This window comes from Mycteria americana, chromosome 11 (assembly GCF_035582795.1).
Source record: "Mycteria americana isolate JAX WOST 10 ecotype Jacksonville Zoo and Gardens chromosome 11, USCA_MyAme_1.0, whole genome shotgun sequence".
NCBI classification, from domain to species: Eukaryota; Metazoa; Chordata; class Aves; order Ciconiiformes; family Ciconiidae; genus Mycteria; species Mycteria americana.
The window spans coordinates 15,235,001-15,253,274 of NC_134375.1; the positions used below are offsets into that span (position 1 = coordinate 15,235,001).

The window sequence follows — 18,274 nt, forward strand, 5'->3', positions numbered from 1 at the left end:
CTTCTGTGAAGGTACTAGCCCCAAAACATAGCTTTAGTCTGAGCCTTAGAGCAGTTTTATTTTAAAGGTTTTATTTTTTTTAAATTTATTTTAACATTTGCATGGGGGAAGTTCTTCAGAACACATGCTACAATAAACCTTGAATTCCAGCTGTTCTAGTGTTCTGGATGACTTTTTGTTTCTTTTGGATGAAAAAGATTTGTTTTACAGTAACTGTCTGTATTTTTCTCTCTTTTATTGGTACATATTTTGCACATACTTATACACCAAATTTTATGTGGTTTTTTGTTCTTTACACAATCATGTATTTTATTTTATTTTTAATCACATAAACATGAGGGTTCTATGGGATTTAATTATTCATGTATTGCATGTGTCCATTTAGATATATCCAGCATCTTATAGTCAAGTAATACGGAATCATATATGAAATTATTTTACTACAATTTCTTGATCTCGCTTTCATTTACCTAATGGAGGAAAAACAACTGTTCTGCAAAATTTCTCTTATATACAAATGAGCCTTCTTCTGAAAAAATGTGCTTAAGATGTAGTGAGTGATGGGAAGATACACAAGCCAAAGCAGGACAGAGGAAAAAAAAAAAAATTTAAAATGATCTTAAAAGTCTCAGATACTGATGAAGACCTGCTGGATAACATTCAGATTGCTTATTCATCCTGGTAACTACTTTTTCCTTTTTGTTTATCCATTTCACTTAATGATTTTCTGTGTATTGTTACAGACATCTCAACAGTGAGCATGCGCTGGATGATAGAAGTACAGCCCAATGTAGAGTACAAATGCAGGTTGTACAGCAGTTAGAGCTACAGGTAAAATAAAATTTATTTTAATATTACCTCAGTATTAATCAAATCCAATTCTCGACAGCAATAAAAAATGAGTTCTGCTTTTCCCCCTATGATTGAAAACCAGCTTTCAAAACCTTCTTGTAGTAGTTTTAAAAACCGTCAAAAGAAACTGCAGCTTCATTTCCTCTTTTCTAAACCGTAACTTGAAAAGAAATAGGAAACTTAAACAGGCTGACTGATTGGAAATCCATCAGTATGTATCTAATGCTTTTTATACTCACCCGGGGGGCGGAGGGGGGCAAGTGGAATATGGTCCCCTTCATTTAGAGTTGTTGGTACACGGGGGAAATGGTTGATGTTTATTTCAAAACGCTGCATGACCTGGCTTGTTTTGTGGTCTTTCATATACTAATACTCTCCATGTATTATTATTATTATTATTATTATTATTATTATTATTATTATTACTACTACTACTACTACTACTACTACTACTACTGCTGCTACTACTACTACTACTATTTTTTGCCATTTGTAGCAAATAATTTTTTTGAAAGTGCCAAAAGGGGGTAAATTGGAATATACTGAATGTGATGCAAAGGTATGACCTGTTTGTGTAACTGCCTTTCCGAATGCTTTTGAGTCCCTTCTGTCTCCCTGCACCTCGCTGCTCTGGCTGGGCAGCTTTGACAGTGTGTCTGTGTGTAGGCAAGAGGTTAGCAAAGAAGGGGAAATTAAAACAATGTTGTACATTATATAGTTACCAGCTATTGAAAAACCTATTTTGTATGCAAGACAGCAGCGTAGAGATATATGGAAAGCCTTGGGCTAAGTACAGAAGATAATTACATTTGGAATTTTACTGAGTTAAGTCATTTATAGCTTCAAATAGTTGGAGAGAAAAATCAGCAAAAACACACTTAAACTTCTTGTTGTTACTTTTCAAGATAAGCATTTAAAAAAATGCCTTTTATCTTCTTATCTTACAAATTACCCTTTTTCTTTCATAGATATTTCCTAAATTTTACTTTCAGGAACACGCTGGTCATGACACTCTTTCACTATTAGTTGAAGCAATATAAACTATTTTAATACAAGTTTTATAAAAATCAAACTACCAGTCATAAAATATCAGAGTCTTGCAGAAAATGTTATGAGAAACGGTCTGTTATTTTAACAAGTTTCTCGGGAATTATGGGGCAAAAAAAAAATCTGCAGTCTTCCTGGTAAACTGAGATATGAGATAATCTTTTACCAAGATGCAGTAATATTCAGGCTGAAGGTAAATCTAGATTCTTCAGTTACAGTTAGCTTGAAAAGCATTAATCCTTCTCTCCTGCAGTCGGTGGGAATGGCTGTGCCTGGAACTACAGGAGGATGCCCTATGTTAACAGTTGGACAGGACAGAGATGATACTTGGTTACCATCTCTCCATAAGCCCTTGATAATATGATAATATTTTTGAAAGATTTATCAGCGGTGCATTGTACTAATTGTTATAAGTGACTAATAGTTACAGCTTCACAGCCGTTTAGTGCTGGGGAATACCTCTTAGCTTAGAGTCATTGCATGGGAAGGCAGTATAAGGTTCCCAAGACAAAAACATAATTTCGAAGTGGTGTGAGAGCCAGAAAGTTCTGGATTTGTTTTTAACACTCATACTAGCACAGTAGATAGGATGAAGTGGAGGCTTAATTTAGACAGGGATGTTGATAACAGTGAGACCATCTATGCATTGGCCAGCAAGGATAGGTGGAGGAGGAGGGTGGCCCTGCTTCCAAAATGTACCTGTAACTCCCCTCTTCTCCCTCTCCTTTCTTCCTGTGTATCAGTCCTCTAATACTTTAAAAAAAATCTGCCTAAATATGTACGAGGATTTGTCCTCCAGTACCTAGTTTGTTTGGCTGTGACCTGTTTTTGCACAGAACCATAATAAAACAAAAGTCTGGCCCAATAGCAGGGTTTCAGTGGTGTGGTCTGCAGCACCCAACGTGCTGCAGCAGGAGCAGGGACTAAGACCATTGACCTGCTACTCCTGCAATGGAGCAGTTACCAACAGAGTGGTGACAACAAGACCTGTGGCCAACTGTTTGAGTTTTGTGCGCTAGATAGAAGATGGACCCATAGCCTTTCCCACTTGACCCGCGGTGCTCAGCACTGAGGAGAAGTTTTGTCTTTCAGTAGAGCTATGAAGTATCACATGCTGTTCAGGGTCCAACACCATAGCAAGATCTAAATGCTGCACCATTTCATGCATGTACAGCCCCATCAAGGTAGGGGTAGAATTTAACAAATTCATTCCACCTGAGGGATCCGCTTCAGGTTTTGAGTGTGATGGATCCCAATGCAAGCCTTTCTTTTTTTATGCTCTTATTTATTTTACGCACGATAGTTTTATCAGTGTCATAGACAGAGTTAAGTGTAATGTCTTTTAAAGAAAGTAATTTTTAAATGAACTTTTTGAAAAAAACAGGTCAGATCTGTTTTGTGTTTGATTGCAAACGCCCCTTTGCAGAAGTATCTCGAAGCTTTGGTCTCAGCATTTCCATCACAAACATACTTAAAATATCACAGACAAGGTAGAGATCTTCTCGTATTTCACTTTGTTTAAACCATCTTGACATGATCATTTGTTGCCATTATAAATAGTGAGAATTGGGCTGCTGGGTAAAATGCAAACACAGGAACATATCCCTATACTTAGCTAGTTCTTAGCTGGAATAGGACATTCATTTTGCAGCACCACCTCTGAGCGGAGAAACATTTCACGACAGCAACAAAGCTACGATAAGTTTAAAAAAGTATCTCCTAATGGGAGGAAATTAAGACAGCTGGCCATTTTCAGCGTAGTGAAAACATTGCTTGCGCCTGTTTTCCTAAAGCATCCATTGATACTCTTGAAAAGTGAATCCTAAACCTTTCTAGTGTGCAGCCTAACTAGGCACGTAATGGGAGGGAAGAGGCTGCATCTTGGTTGTCTCTTGCATTGCCCATGACTGGCTTCCTTCTCCTTTGTCCTTGGTCTGTCCAAAATCCTGCTGCTGAAGTGATCTCCTCTTCCTGTTGATGTGGCCACGTTACTCCTGTTGAATGCCCTCGCTGGGTTTCCATTTTCACATTCCTGCTCCTTGCCCTTATTTTCTGTCTGTTTTTCCTCCTGTGCAATTTCTCCATCATCTGTGCCTAATGCCTTCTCTCTTGCTCCTTGGTCGCCAGACTCCCGTGCTGCCCCCTCGCCTTAAGCCCCTTCTGGCCTGTGCTTTCTGTGCCTTCCCTCTCCTGCCTTTCCTATCTGTGTAGTTTTAGGATTTAACCTCTCTGGGGCGAGGCATGTGTCTTGGTGTCCAAGTTTGCAAAGCATGTACCTTGCTCTGAATGTGTTTTCTGTTGAACCACAGTTAGGCACCTACATCATGGTTGTACCCCACAGAGGTGAGGGAGACTTCACAAAATCAGGTTTATCATGAAGAACTGGGCGGCCATCTGAAGATTCCCACCATGCAGAGCTTTCCAAATGGATATAGGAAAAAATAATTAGACTTCAGATGGGACTTCATTATAGTCCTCAGACCCTCTCTACAGAGCAGATCCTTTCGTACGTGGCAGAACAGTCCTTGTCCAAGAACACTATCAGTAGATCGAGAGCATTTTCCTGCATGTCTGTTAATAATCCCCATTTCTGGACCATCTGCACTCCAGTGAGTGCCACCAGTGAGAATTTGCTCCCATTGGTGGCCAAGCAAGCCCTCATGGCTTCTTTTGTATGACCCCAATGACCGGAGGGGCTACTAGTGACATTCTAGTTTCATATCACTACTGCTTCCTGACCTAAGGAAAAAACAGTTTAAAGAAATTCTTCAGATTTTTTTACTTCTCTTCAGTGCTTTGAAACTGAGAGACCTCTATTTTTCATAATTTAAACTCCTGCCTAACTGGGTGAGTGTTTGAATTCCTAGACTATGACAAAATGCTAGCGTGTGTCTGCCTGAAATGTCGAGAGGATCTTTAATAACCTCCATCCACCAGAAACGGCGTTAAAAGCATTGCTAAGATGATGAGTGAAAACACTACAAACAAGGACCCCGGCTGTTCGGAGGGAGGTGCACTGCTCCGTTTCGCCGAGGGGGCCCGGAGGAAGCCCTGCAGGGTGTGCCCCATGCTGCCCAGGTGCCTTTGCCTCCTGCCGCCACGCTGGTGCAGGCAGGAAGCTTTCAGGTGCCTGCCTTTTATTTATTTTGGCTGGAAGATGTTGTTCTTCTGCAGTAGCCTGCAGACCAAAATGTAACGCACAGATGACCCCACCAAGCAGCCTGTGTGCCCAGCGACTGCTACAAATGAGGGATTGCACAACAGAGCTGCACTGAGAGTGCAACTATTTCTCGGTTTTAAGTTGTTTTGTGTGAAGCACGGCAGCTGCAGGGTGACACCTCTCCTTTCTCTGAAGAGGTCCTCAGAGGACTCTCAGAGGGAGAAGTTTCTACTGCCGTGCTACGATAAGAGCCTGTTGCTGCCCTTTGGCTCTTCTGTGAAGTCCAGCACAGATCTGGTGAGGAGATTGCAGGAGATCTGCTGTAAGTGTCAGGTTTTCTCTCTTGCCATTGAGATTTTTGACCAAGAAAAGAGCAGCTGTTTGAAAAGCCCAGTGATTTTTGCTTTTGCACTTCCAGAGCACACAGTGGTGACACCATTTTTCCCTTTATTTAATTCCTGTCTTGGAAACCTGTGTGCCAAGTTTTATCCCATCATGACGCCTTTCTGGCATGGTCAGAAACCCCTCGCCTTGCGAAGAGCAAGACAACCTTGACTGTAAGGTTATGAATGGGGATTTATGACCAAGTCACCTTTTATATACACTTAGCCCAACTTTACTGCTACAAACAGATGATGGTGATAAGGTGGGCAGGTTGTTTAAAGTTTTGCTGGAATGCGAGCACAGTTCTCCTCTTGGCACCAGGAATCTGGCTTGTCTAAAGCAAAAACTCAGCTCTGCAAAAATTGTCATTTGCAAGAACCTGATCCAAGTCCTGCTGGAAACAGGAGCCTGTATGTTGGGCATGTAGGTTAATAACACCCCTTTTTCATTAGTATTATTTCTTAATATCTTTCCACTGTATTTTTTTTTTTGAAGAGCAGCTGGAAAAAGTCCTATTTGCACATACAAAAAATTTCATTTCCAAAAATAATGAGATTTAGTGTCTGTCCAGTGCATTGAAGTGCATTGGGAAGCCATCCTGGCCAAGGATGCATACGGTGTGATCCCGAGACACCAGCTGTGGCCTGGTGCAGATCTTAACCAAAAAATGCAAGAAACACACAGAGCAGGAGCTTTGCCCCAACTTGTGGGCATGATGGGACTGATGAGAAAGGGTGAAAGCATCAGTCCTGTGGCGTTGTGTGCTCCGAGATGAGGGCTCTGGGGTGTGTTAGCCTTTCCCACCCTGCTGCCCTCAGGCGTATGCCAAAGGGATGCTGGCAACTCACACTGCTGCTCCTGCCCCACGCTCAGGGTGCCCTTGCTTGGGTTCCCAGCCTGGCTGCCCAGGGTGACCCACCGAGGGGCTGTGCCACCTTCTCAAGGAAAAGCAGGGCGTTTTCTAGAGACGAGGCCGCCCACCATGCCCTGTGGAGGTGCCTCGTGTGGTTTAACCACCGCTGTCTCTGCGCTCGCTGCACATGCTGCAAAGCCTGTACGTGACGTAAAAGCCACGGTCCATTTATGCCACTTGTTTTCTGGTCTGAAAGGAGGCAAACGCATCTCAGGGCCGCTGCCTTGCTTGCTTTCTGCTGCGCCTCCTGAGCTGGAGTGGGGCTGGTTAATAAACATGATTCACTGTTGTCTTTTAGCTGTCAGGGCTAGAGTGAAGCTCTTGGTGCCGGCAGGTCTAGCTCTTCTCACTCAAGGGCTAATGCATTTTGCTTTGGGAAATAGTGACACCCAGCACCACGCGTTAGCTTTACCTCACGAATAGACCGTATACAATTTCCAAACTACTCAGCAATAAAACTCTTCTGTCTCATGCCTTGGTGCCAGCTGTTTAATTAGGAATAAGCAGAGGCTGGGTTTTATTCGTATGAGTAACAGAGGATATTTTTTCCCCCCTTTCAGCTTGCAAAAGATAAAGAGCGCCTGCAAGCCATGATGACACACCTGCATGTGAAGTCAACTGAACCAAAAGCCACCCCTCAGCCCGTAAGTACTGAACTGTGCCGAAAGCAAACAAAACCTCACAAGAAACCTCTCTTTCCTGTTCTCCACCGGAGCACTTGATGCAAAGTGTGGCCTGCTTAGGAGCCGGTCGCGGTGAGGAGATGCAAAGCACTGCTTTGCAGGAGGCACTGCCCCAGGCACCCGGGTGTCGTCCCCCCCCTCTGGTCAGGGAGTTTTAAAGAAGTTTTGCTCTAAAGCTGATGCATTGGGCCTTTCTCTGGCCTCACGTACTAGCCTGTAAGTCACTTTGCATCAGTCCGACTTGCATGAAATCTTAGGAAGTGTTAGGAAGGAGATGTAATTAAATTATATTTAGTGTATTTATTTTGCTTTCTCCCTGTCTGACAGACATTTACAGTAGAAGAGATTCTAGCTGCACGTTTTGATGATAATCGCGGTTACCCAGTATCAGGTTTTACACTGTTGAAACTGAGAAGGGAAACCTTCTCTGCCCCAGATTGCCCTTTTAGAAAGGGGATGCGGGGGAAGCAAGTGGCTTTGCAGCCCAAGGCAACTCCTGTGTACTCTCAAACCCAGGCAAATCCACCATCTCGTTCCCTGACCAAAATTACTTTTTTTCAGCTGTTGTTTTCTCCCAACCTCTTAATGCTGAAAATGTTCCTCAGAGCTTCCAGTGATTGTTCAAAATGGAGAGAGTGCTTTGCTTCTTGATTTTAAGATTTGTAAGATTTAAAGGTACACTGGCTTTATTTGATTTTGCTTTGAGTCATTGTGTGAAAATTAATTGAGCGTTGACAATCTATAGTTAGTACTAGCAATTTTAATCAATATGCAATGATGCAGCATAATGACAAAGTATTGGTTTATCTGTTTTGACTGATTTTTTTTCTATAAATAAAGCAAACATACACCCATATATGTGTGATTTATGGTGATAGAAATAAAAAGGAGTCAGACTATTAACCCAGCAAATATGGTAGCCTGCCAAGATGCAGTTGGTAGACAAAATTAATGTCTGAAACAGAACACATTACAGATAGAGAACATAAAATCATTAAACACTTCGCGCACCCATTTTTACTAGAAAAGGATTTCTCAGTTTCCATGTAGTTGAAAATAAATGGCTGCAGAAGTGCATAGGGAGGCTACTAGACAGAAAATTGCAGGCTATTCAGCAACACTGGAGCAGATGTCAAAGTCAACAGGAAATTTCGGTGCCTTCTTGGAGTGAGTTGAGTGGTAGGTATAAACCCTTCCATTTAAGCTGTTGAGATGCCAAAAATTGCTTGATCTGGTGGATACCAGCCCTCTAGAGTAGAACCTACTTACAGCGTCTATAAAAATAGCATTCTTCTAGTTCCTCGCATCCATCTCAGCCTGAATGCAAATGCTTCAGCGCATTGTTGGCAAAGTATGTAGACCCAACAGAATGGGGAGGAGGTTTGGTTTCTATAGCTCTTACTGGATTAAAAATTAAAACAGCGGAATAATCTGGGAGTCTCAAAGCACTCTGCCTTGAGGCCTTTCATAACAGCAGTGCCCCTCAGGAGGAAGGATTAAAAACTAAAGGAGGAAATCGTAAGAAGGCAAGCAGCGTTTGGCAAGGCAGCTCGTGATCGATGCTCAGCCGCGGAGGGCAGGAAGCTTTCACGGGTGTTGTAGGCTACGGAGATACCAGGCGGTGTCGCCAGGAAGATTAGTGTTAACAGCTAATAAACAGGGAAAAGCAGTGGGGGGAAAAAAGAAAAAAAAGGGAAAAAAGTGAACGCAGGGGGAAAAGGGCTGTCTTGATTAGTATTAAAAATGTTTTACATTCTGGAAAATTATAGCTTTGTTGGGGACCTCCTACTAAATTTATTTTTAACTGCTCTATTGAAAATTCTGTACCACTAGTCAACATTATCTCTCAGTTGCTCAGCACAGTGTTTCTTTATTAAAAGAAATAGGCATGAATATTTTTGACTGAAAAATTAATAGCTTTTGAATTCATACACAGCAGGTTTTCTTTTGCAAAGAAGTCCAATATCGCTGCACAGCACTTCTATAACCATTTATTTAGAGTCCAAGTCAAACCTTTGACAGCTAGAGCAGTGTTACAAGCCAACATAAAGAACTCCAAGATGTAAACCAACAATAGGCAGTCTGTGTGAGGTTTGCCATTGTCAAATACATAGATTGTTTGGATTAGTTTATGTAAATGTACTGTTGTATTACCCTTTGGAAAAAAAAAGATCACATTTGTGTATGAAAAGTGGTTTCGTTCACAGGCAGCATTATAAATTCCTTATCCTTTAACTTACATGTTAGAAGTAAAAATTGGTGCCTGACAGGCCTATATTGTGTGGCACTCTGTTGTTGGATTGAAACTGCCTTCTTTTCATTTATTGAAATATAGAAAAATTTATTATAGATACCATCTGATAAATCAGAAATTATTAAAATATGTATAGGTGAAGCATTTGAAAATTAATTATAAAATGTAGAAGTATAGTGTTTTGCATAAATTGTGCTTTCCTAGTGAAAAAAACACACGGGCACTGCATAGACTGTGCTAGACCCTAGTCCTTTCAACTCAGTGGGATAGGACTTTGGTAAAAAGATCTGATGACCATTATTGCAGTGCAAAGTATTCTTTACATCCAGTAATTAATTTTTTTTTTGCCAACATAACTAATGCAAGGTGTATGTTAGAATTAATATATTACGGTACATCGGTGATTTTAAGGGAAAGAGCGGCTGCGAATCCAAACATAGCAGTGAATCGAGATTTAAAATTACAGCCTTTTCATGACTGAGGAATGTTTTTATTCTGCTTAAAGGATCTTAATGCTTGTTTTTAAACTATTTTTTACTGGCAGGTAAAATTGGTGACTGAGCGTCTGTGTAAACCATATGCCATTTGTAATCCACACTGACCATTGGTACCGTCTTTCCCTTTTGGGCTTCAGGCAGCATCTTGAGCAGGTGGTTTTGGACTGGTTGGACCACAGCCAGGTTCTTGGTGGTTGTGAATCGATTCAAAACTCACTGAGCTTCAGGGAAGGATTGCTTGTCCAGTCTAGCCATGTCCATCCATCACATCCCTACTGTCGGGTGGCTTTAGCTCCTTCCAGTAATTTTGACCTTGGGAAGGGCGGTGGAGTGGCCTGTGCATTTCACTACACCAGTCCACCAAGATATCTGTTCAATAAAGCTCTTTAGTCCTATTAAAGCCGATGACATTGAAACATGTTATTACGTAGTGTAGCTGTGGATGGCCTAAATCGTTGGCAGATAGGTACGTATATGGGGAGGTCGCTGTTGATGTCTGGTGTACTGCGAAGGGCAGCTCTTCCCCTGCGCCTGAGGAACTGCTGGGCAGACAGGCAGGGGCTAGGGAAGGAGACCACATCACGAGTTGGGGCAGTGCTAAGTGCCTTCTTTAGAAATGTCCAACTTTATAATTAAAATGCCCAATGGTGCAGTGCTTTGAAAGAAAAAGGAAGTATCTCACAACGCTTGGAGCACGCAAAGTTGTTCCTATTACGGCTACATGTCTTGTTTTTGTGAGACTAAAGGCCTGAATAAAGTGAGAAGAAAGCTGTCTGTGAAGGAATACTCTGTGATATATTTTTGTAAGGTGAATTTTTTTCAAGGTTAAAAAAAAAAAAAAAAAAAAAAACCAAACAAAAAAACCCCCAAACCACACAACACAAAAGCCAGAACAACAGTTTCTGAAGAATTTTCATTCTGGATTTGCTATTAAGATACCTTCCCTTACATGGTATTTTCATTGGTGTTAGTGATCAGCATAATAGGTTGAAATGGAAATGCGCTTTCTTTTGGGGAATTAACTTATGTCAAAGTTCATAGGAAGGGAAGGAAAAGGAAAAAGCATCAACCAGCAAGTAATTCTGCATGCTAGGTGCTATAGCCATCTTTTAAAAATAGACAGAAAACTTTTAAGGAAACTTTTGGCACTTCAAATAAAATGCACTGTTAGATATCCCTTCTTTAATGTATTTTTTTACCCTAACCATAGCAGTTACGATTGTTTTGAAATACTGTTTTTAGCAACTGTAATAACAAAGCATTAAAAAAAAAAAAAAAGTCTTTTAACTGTTGAGGTAATGACTGAGCATTTTAGCTGCTGTAGCTGTACTTTATAGTTTGAAAAAATAACGATACGCAGCAATAAAGAGAGATTCTCAAGCACAACAAAAGCTGTTTTTATATACTGGTTTTCATTAAGTCTTACTCCTCAGCTTCGGTTTCCTTCGTATTCCTGCCAATAACAACACCTGCTAAGTGATTGCTGCCTGCCAGGCTCTGCATCTAATACACTAATGTGTCCAGGCTGAAACAGGAGAGGAAGACACAGCATTTAACAAAGTTTTAGGCCCAGCATTAGCTTTCTCTCCCACCCTCAGTGTCAAGAAAAGGAGTCTCTGCTCCAGAGTGTTTCGGTCCCAGGAACTCAGTGCAGATAAATCCTCAGCCCTAGTTGGGACTGGAGTGGCAGCATCCATCGCAGACAAGTCACTGCCTTGCAGCAGTGGGGATGGCCCCACTGTGACACTTAGAAATATATATATATCTTTTTTTCTTTTTTTTCTTTTAAAGGAGTTTCAGGGGCTTTTTTATGTGCAGCCATTATTATCATGTAAAATGTTTACACAAAAAGAAATCAGACTTAGCCCTGCTGGGAGAGCCACTTACTGGAAATCTATTTTACAGGATGAAGGAGGGTTACCTCTCTGCCTTGTTTATATCTAAAGAAAAAAAAAGAAAATGACTCAGTCTTCACCTTTAATAGGAAGACATGACTATTTCTTGAAAGGGAAGGTTAATAATAAAATCCTAAGCAGGATATTGAACACTGAAAGAATTATGGCATTTATGATTAAGTTAAAACAGTATGAGGAAATGTTCTCAAAAACCAAAACTGAACAAAGCACCCAACAAGGTTCAGTAATTGAATTTGCAGAATTTTAGGACTTAAGACTTGTGGGTTTTGGTGGTTTTTCTGTGGGGTTTTTTTTTCCTTTCTTGTTTTTGGGGGGGTTTTGTGTTTGTTTTTTAAAGACTGGAGGAAATCCTCCCTCCCCCCATGCCCAGTACAAACATTACAAAAACATTTAACTCTTTGGTGCAAGGGCTGCACTCTCCAGCGTACTTGGAGAGTGCCCCACGTTGTGCCTTATTTCAATGCAGGAGTTCTTGCTCATTACAGTGCTAATGCTGTGACTTAGGCTCCCTCCCCTCTGACAGCAATGATACCTCATCCAAAAATTATGATATGTGGGAAACAGGCTGTTTGCAAAATACCAACACGAACAACTTTTCTAATCATAGTAACTTGTTTTTAAATAGAAAATGCAAACAGGGAGAAACCGTGTGGAGTTTCCATCAGGAAAAGAAACCCTCCCAGCCTGGTTCCTCCCTGATCTTTGCCCTGCACAATCATCCATGGGCGCTTTCACGTTTCTAATTGACCGCCAGTATTAAGATTTAATAGTTTACCATTCCGATTAATACTTCAAGATGGCAACAAAACCAACACCATTCATAATTTGTTATTCTGCTCTAATTCACAACTGGTTTTTCAGCGTTTGCGCTATAGATGCAACAAAGAAAGCCACAGCGAAGGTCTGCAGAGGGAGCGCAGCCCTCTCCTCTCTTACCCTAGCTTGTGTTTTGGTAACAGCATCAGCAGGGATCAGACCCTGGCTGGAAGAAGAGAGAGTGTCATCAAATAAAACACGGAAAAAGGAAAAACTTCGCTAGCGATCGACAAGGTCGTGTTTCATTAACTTGTTGGTTCAGGCTCACAAATGGTCGTCGGAGGTGAAACGCAGCAGACTCGCTGCGTTCCAGCTTTTTGTTCTCTCTTTCCTCACAGACTGCAGTCATGTTTAATTTGGAAACTGGGCTCCTTTGGTAAATTAGCAATTAGAACAATTTTGTGGGAATATGTATATGTGTCATTAGTTTTCCTGCAAATTAATAGTGAGAGCAGAGGTCAGGCAGAAATTTTCCACTTGACTGCAGCTCCTCTGTTGAGATTTGGCACTTTGTTTTGGAACGGCCACAGCTGCTCAAAGCCACAGTCTTCCTTTAGGAACTGTCTTTTAATTAGTTTACCTCATAGCCATTATTACAAATATTACTGCCTCCCCTCCTTGAAATAAAATTACTGTTTCTACAAAATATTCCAGTGACATCTTGCACCACTGCACATTGATGGTGGGGTCACTCGGATGCAGCGTTTAATCATTAGATCACCTCCATAAGCATCTCCTAATTAGAGTCCTTACAATACAATTTTATCTGGTAATTAGCTGAGATTGGCTGCTTCCTCTGTAGCTTATTAGTGGCAGCCCAGCAGTGGGTGTGAATCACAGTGTCATTTGTCAAGCCTGTTAAAGCCCCCCCCTTTGCTCGTCGTCTTCTGTGTTTATTCCTAGTTGCTACCTACCCTGAAAAGCCTAAAGAAATTTAACTCGATTCAAATTCTTTAAGCAGGGAACACTGACCTTTGTGGATCCTTTCTTGCAGTTTCCTAGTAGAAACAGATTAAATGTTAAGTTTTTACACACTAAAAAAGGAAGGGGACTCTTTTGAAATGGAGTAGTTGGAGCTGTAATGATGAAGCACGAGCAGTGATCTTTCCAACAGGAGGGCCCGGCTGCTGAGCCTGCGCTAGAGACAGGCACTGAAAATTGATGCAGATTTGCTTGCAGTTATTGGACTGTTAAAATGTCCATTTAGAAACTGAGATAAAATACAGTAGATTTAATTTCATGGTGAGACCTGTCAGTTGTACTATTATTATCGTCACTGGTCCTTTTATCGTATGTAATAGATGGATAGATGGATAACAGGGAGACATTACTATATACGTGTCCCTAATCAGTGTCCTTAAATCATGCCAGTCAACAAGCGGACCGGGCTCTTGTCGGCGGCAGTGCCCACCACCATGGGGGTTTGAACAGGCGTGCTCACCTCCAGGTTGTATTTAGCAGTTTACACCGGTGTGGGAGTCTCTGGGAAGTCAATACCCATGCTTCACCACCTTTCACAATCCCTTGCTGGGTTCGCACTGTCCGGCTTCGCCACAAAGTGTTAAACGTTTCCCACTGGAAGGCAAAGCATCGTTTATGAGCACCTGCACAGAAAGATGGGTGTTTGCTCACCACCTCCTTTCCTTGGAGCAGTGTTTGAGCTGCCGGTGCACCATTGCGGCCATACAGCCCTGGGCTGCGCTGGGCGTTTGTGGCTGGGGCTTCCCTCAGCTTGCTCTGTCTCACTGTTGGGAGGGAAAAGCAATGACAATTATCTGTCCCTCAGCTGCACCCTTTCTGTGGGCAATGGGCTTTTTGTGTTGGTATCCTTTCTGTAATATTAGAGCCCTTTATATTCTCCTACCTTTGTTTTGGATAAGTCCCATTATTTTTTTAAAGAAACATTATTTGTGGCTATTAAGTCATATGAGGGATGCTAATAGGGGTTTTCTTATCTGGATACTTTCATACGAGGAAAATTAATACAGTGCCTTATGGATAAACATGAGATGTTTCGGGCCATAGCTGAGTAGTGCGCCTTGCCTTCATATGAAAAGGTTTAATGTCCAGCAAAAAGGAATTTTAATCACGAACAAAAGTTGTAAAATTCTGGCCCTGTTAAATTCAGTAGGAATTTTGCTACCGACTTCAATGGGGTCAGGATTTCACCAATATTATTCACAAAACCGCCTAAGGGAAGGAAACGTGGAAGTAGTCAAAGAGCCTTTTTCTCAGTCGTCTTTTCTGATGTTGTAGTTAAGAGATTGGATTGTTTGTTTAAAATACTCCAGCAGGAGTGACCTATTGAGACAGAGCATCATCTTTCAAAGGACGTTGTAGGGCAAAAAGAAAGAGTCGGGGAGGAATGTGGATGCTAGTTATATAAATAGGGTTGTGTATCGAAAACACTTGAGATGGGGCTGGGTTTGATACACAATCCTAGAGGCAGTTGTGTTTTACAGCCTGCTGTGGCAAGCTGCCATTTGTCCGGGGCTGGGCTTCGTGCAGGTAACGCTGATGCCTTCTGTCCTAGGAGACAAAAAAGAGTGGTGCCACTTCTGCTGGGCTGAATGCTTGTAGTATTTCATACAGTGTGATTAATTAGATTATTCCAGCGTTAACCTACTCTGGGCTTTGCTTTTAAAATGGATGAACAGAGGGGAAAAAAAAGGCCCAAATGCTGAAGAGAGAGATTGCATTTCTCCCTAGTACGTCCCTAGGAAAGTCCTGCCTTTTATTTTAAGCCTGATGCCTTCAATGAAATACCCAAGAAGACTGATTAGAAGCCATGCATAATGATAGCATGGAAATAAGAGATGTGTGGGGTTTAGACTGTGAAACAATGGAACTAAAATAAAACATTAAAATGATTATGTACTGTGTGAGATCTTGTTTTAAGATTTAGATAAAAATCCATGATTTGTAGTTCTGGCAGCAGGCTACATTATTCTTGTTTTAAATCTATTCCAAAATGTATATATTTATTTCCTTTTATTGGCTCCTAATGGAGATGTTACAACAGCACTTTGTGCTGAAGCAAGCGCTCAGGCTGTGTTGTCTGCTTTGAACTGAGGAAGACTCCATTATCGAGAATTTTCTCTGCAGCCCTTAATTAGCCAGAAATGCCATTTTTAACGAAATCCTCGTCCTTCCCTCCGCAGCTGAATCTGGTATCGAGTGTCACGCTTTCCAAGACCGCATCTGAGGCGTCTCCACAGAGCTTACCTCATACTCCCACCACCCCGACTGCGCCCATCACTCCCGTCACGCAGGGACCGTCGGTCATCACTACCACGAGCATGCACAATGTCGGACCCATCCGGAGGCGGTACTCGGATAAATACAACGTCCCCATTTCTTCAGGTAAAGGGGTTCTGGTTGTGCAGCCCCTTTGGTGGGGCGGCTTGCTGTTGCCCGCGGCCCGGCAGCGGCAGGCTGTGATGATAACAGAACAACTGCTCTTATTTAGCAGATATTGCCCAGAACCAAGAATTTTATAAGAATGCAGAAGTTAGACCACCATTCACGTATGCATCTTTAATTAGACAGGTAAGCTGAGCCAAACACATGCATTTGAATTAGAAAAAAAAGATCTCCCTATATGCACATACTCTGGATTAAATAGATTTTCAAACCTTTGGTATGTAAGCGTGCTCAAATGCTCAAACCTTTACTATAAGGGTTTTTAGAACTGCAATATATAACATAATTGCTTTTGATTAAGTATTACAATACGATGTGATTATTAGGAAATTCATTTCACACAACAGTGAAAATGAGCCTGTTTAAAGATGGCAAGTCAATTATCACAAGCTACAGTAATCTCTGATCCCTAGAATTAATCTGAGCTCTAAATAATTACTGAGCTTTAATCAGCTAGTGAAATGTTTTGCATTTCTCTTTGATTCTGCTTTATGAATGACTAATAAATTAATATTTCTGTAAGGAAACAGAAATAAAAACTCAAAACAATTAGATAATTCCGTTTTGAATTTTGCCATTGAACTGTTAAATGCAGCCATTAATCTTAGTTCATATTGTGAAAACCCTCCTTTGGATTTTTTGCTCCAAATCTCTTCTTTCTTTCTTTCTTTCTTCCTTTCTTTCCTTTTTCTATTTGGTAAAGTAAAACTGTGAGCGTATTTTGTACGGGTGTGCTCATAACTGATCTTGCAATCACTTTGCTTCACAAGGCCATCCTCGAATCTCCAGAAAAACAGCTAACACTAAATGAAATCTACAACTGGTTCACGCGAATGTTTGCTTACTTCAGACGCAACGCGGCAACGTGGAAGGTAAGCCTTAGCCCGCCTGTGCCTCTTGCCTTTGATATCTGACACGTACAGAATAGATACTGCTGATGACATAACAAATTGTAATGACGTGGACATGAAAATTCGGATCGGCAGTTTTGACACACGCTGGGTGCCTTATCTGCAGGAACAATTCGATATTTGGCAGAAAAATTCTTATGCCTTTGGAAGCCACTAATTGAATCCCCATTATTGGCTTTTATGTTCTGTGTTTATGCCACGAGTTCCTCTGTGTGGTTGCTGCTAGCAGTGAAACTCAAGCCCTTCAGCTGGAACGTATTAGGAAAAAAAAAAAAGAAAGAGGTAAAGTTATTGTGTCAGTAGAAGATATACTGTTTGTCTTTTTAGTTATGCAGTCTGTAATCACAACAACTGCTTTTTTCCTAGGATCTATAGATAAGTGGATTTCTTTCCTCAATCAGTTGACTCTCAACTACATACACAGATCTGTTATAAACTTCCTTTTTTTTTTCTTAAATGACACAGCGGAAGCTTATTGAACATAATATGCAAGAAGCAAGCCCCACAATAAGAACTGTATTTAAGAAAAATAAACTTGATGTTTGGCACTTTAATTTCCTACCATAACCATCTTAGGTATTGTGAGATAAGAGGTCTGGGGAGTTAATTTTATTTTATATTTTGGGGGACACTCCTTCCCTTATATATACCATTATAATAGCCACACTGGCTTCTGAAGCTAGTGCAATTACAAATGAATGAATCAAATAATAGGATCTTGTATCACTGCAAAAAATTGCATCCCCGGTACTTTGAGCCTCTCTTAATCTAGACAGCTCTGGTGCTCTCAAACAACTTCGAATGACCAGGTAGGGTGAATATGTCCCATACATGCTGTTTCATCAGCTCTTTCTGTTTTTCCTGTCTCAGCCTGCATTTAGGATTAATTCCTTCAGCGGATGAAGCTAAAAGCGGTCCTTGGAAGTTAGCTTAGTTTTTAGTAGCATGTTTTGCTTTCAATTCAGATCTCAGTGCAATTTTATACATTTTCAACCTTGGTCTAGAAGCTCTTAGGTTCAGGAAAAGTCTCGTGATTGCTGCTTTGATTCTTCACTGCAGTTGGAAACATGAGCAGTGTTTCACTTTGCAGCTTCCTTACTATCCAGAAAGGAAATTAACTTTCCCTGATTTAAGATCCTTTTAGACCTGCCTGTCTTTTGCTGCTGGAGCGGTTCCAGTAGGACTTTTCAGCAGCTGCAGGTGTGGGTGCTGAAGTAAAAATCCTATTTAATTCCAGCAGCAAAGGGAAGGGAAGTGGAGGGGGGGAGTAGAAGAAGGCAGCAGGCAGCCCTGGCCGTATCTCCTGTGGCGCGAGTTTTAGGAATTAGCTTTGTGCATCATGTAAAATCCAGTCCCAGAAGCCACATGCACTTACAGTGTGCTTCTTCAGAGGAGGAGAGAGGCTGAGCTGCAGACCC

At 41.3% G+C, this 18,274-nt stretch overlaps 1 protein-coding gene across 20 annotated transcripts in view; it reads left to right on the plus strand.

Annotated features, from left to right (window-relative positions):
* FOXP1 (forkhead box P1) overlaps window positions 1-18,274 on the plus strand; it is a 392,035-nt gene that overhangs the window by 353,748 nt on the left and 20,013 nt on the right. For 17 of the 20 annotated variants that reach the window (XM_075514033.1, XM_075514034.1, XM_075514036.1 and 14 more), the window contains 5 exons: window positions 744-831; window positions 6,917-7,000; window positions 15,684-15,885; window positions 15,992-16,071; window positions 16,716-16,817. In XM_075514033.1, the coding sequence (XP_075370148.1) occupies window positions 744-831; window positions 6,917-7,000; window positions 15,684-15,885; window positions 15,992-16,071; window positions 16,716-16,817 (556 nt within the window). The remainder of the gene's footprint in view (window positions 1-743; window positions 832-6,916; window positions 7,001-15,683; window positions 15,886-15,991; window positions 16,072-16,715; window positions 16,818-18,274) is intronic. The other 3 variants (XM_075514046.1, XM_075514048.1, XM_075514049.1) reach the window with 1 other exon arrangement.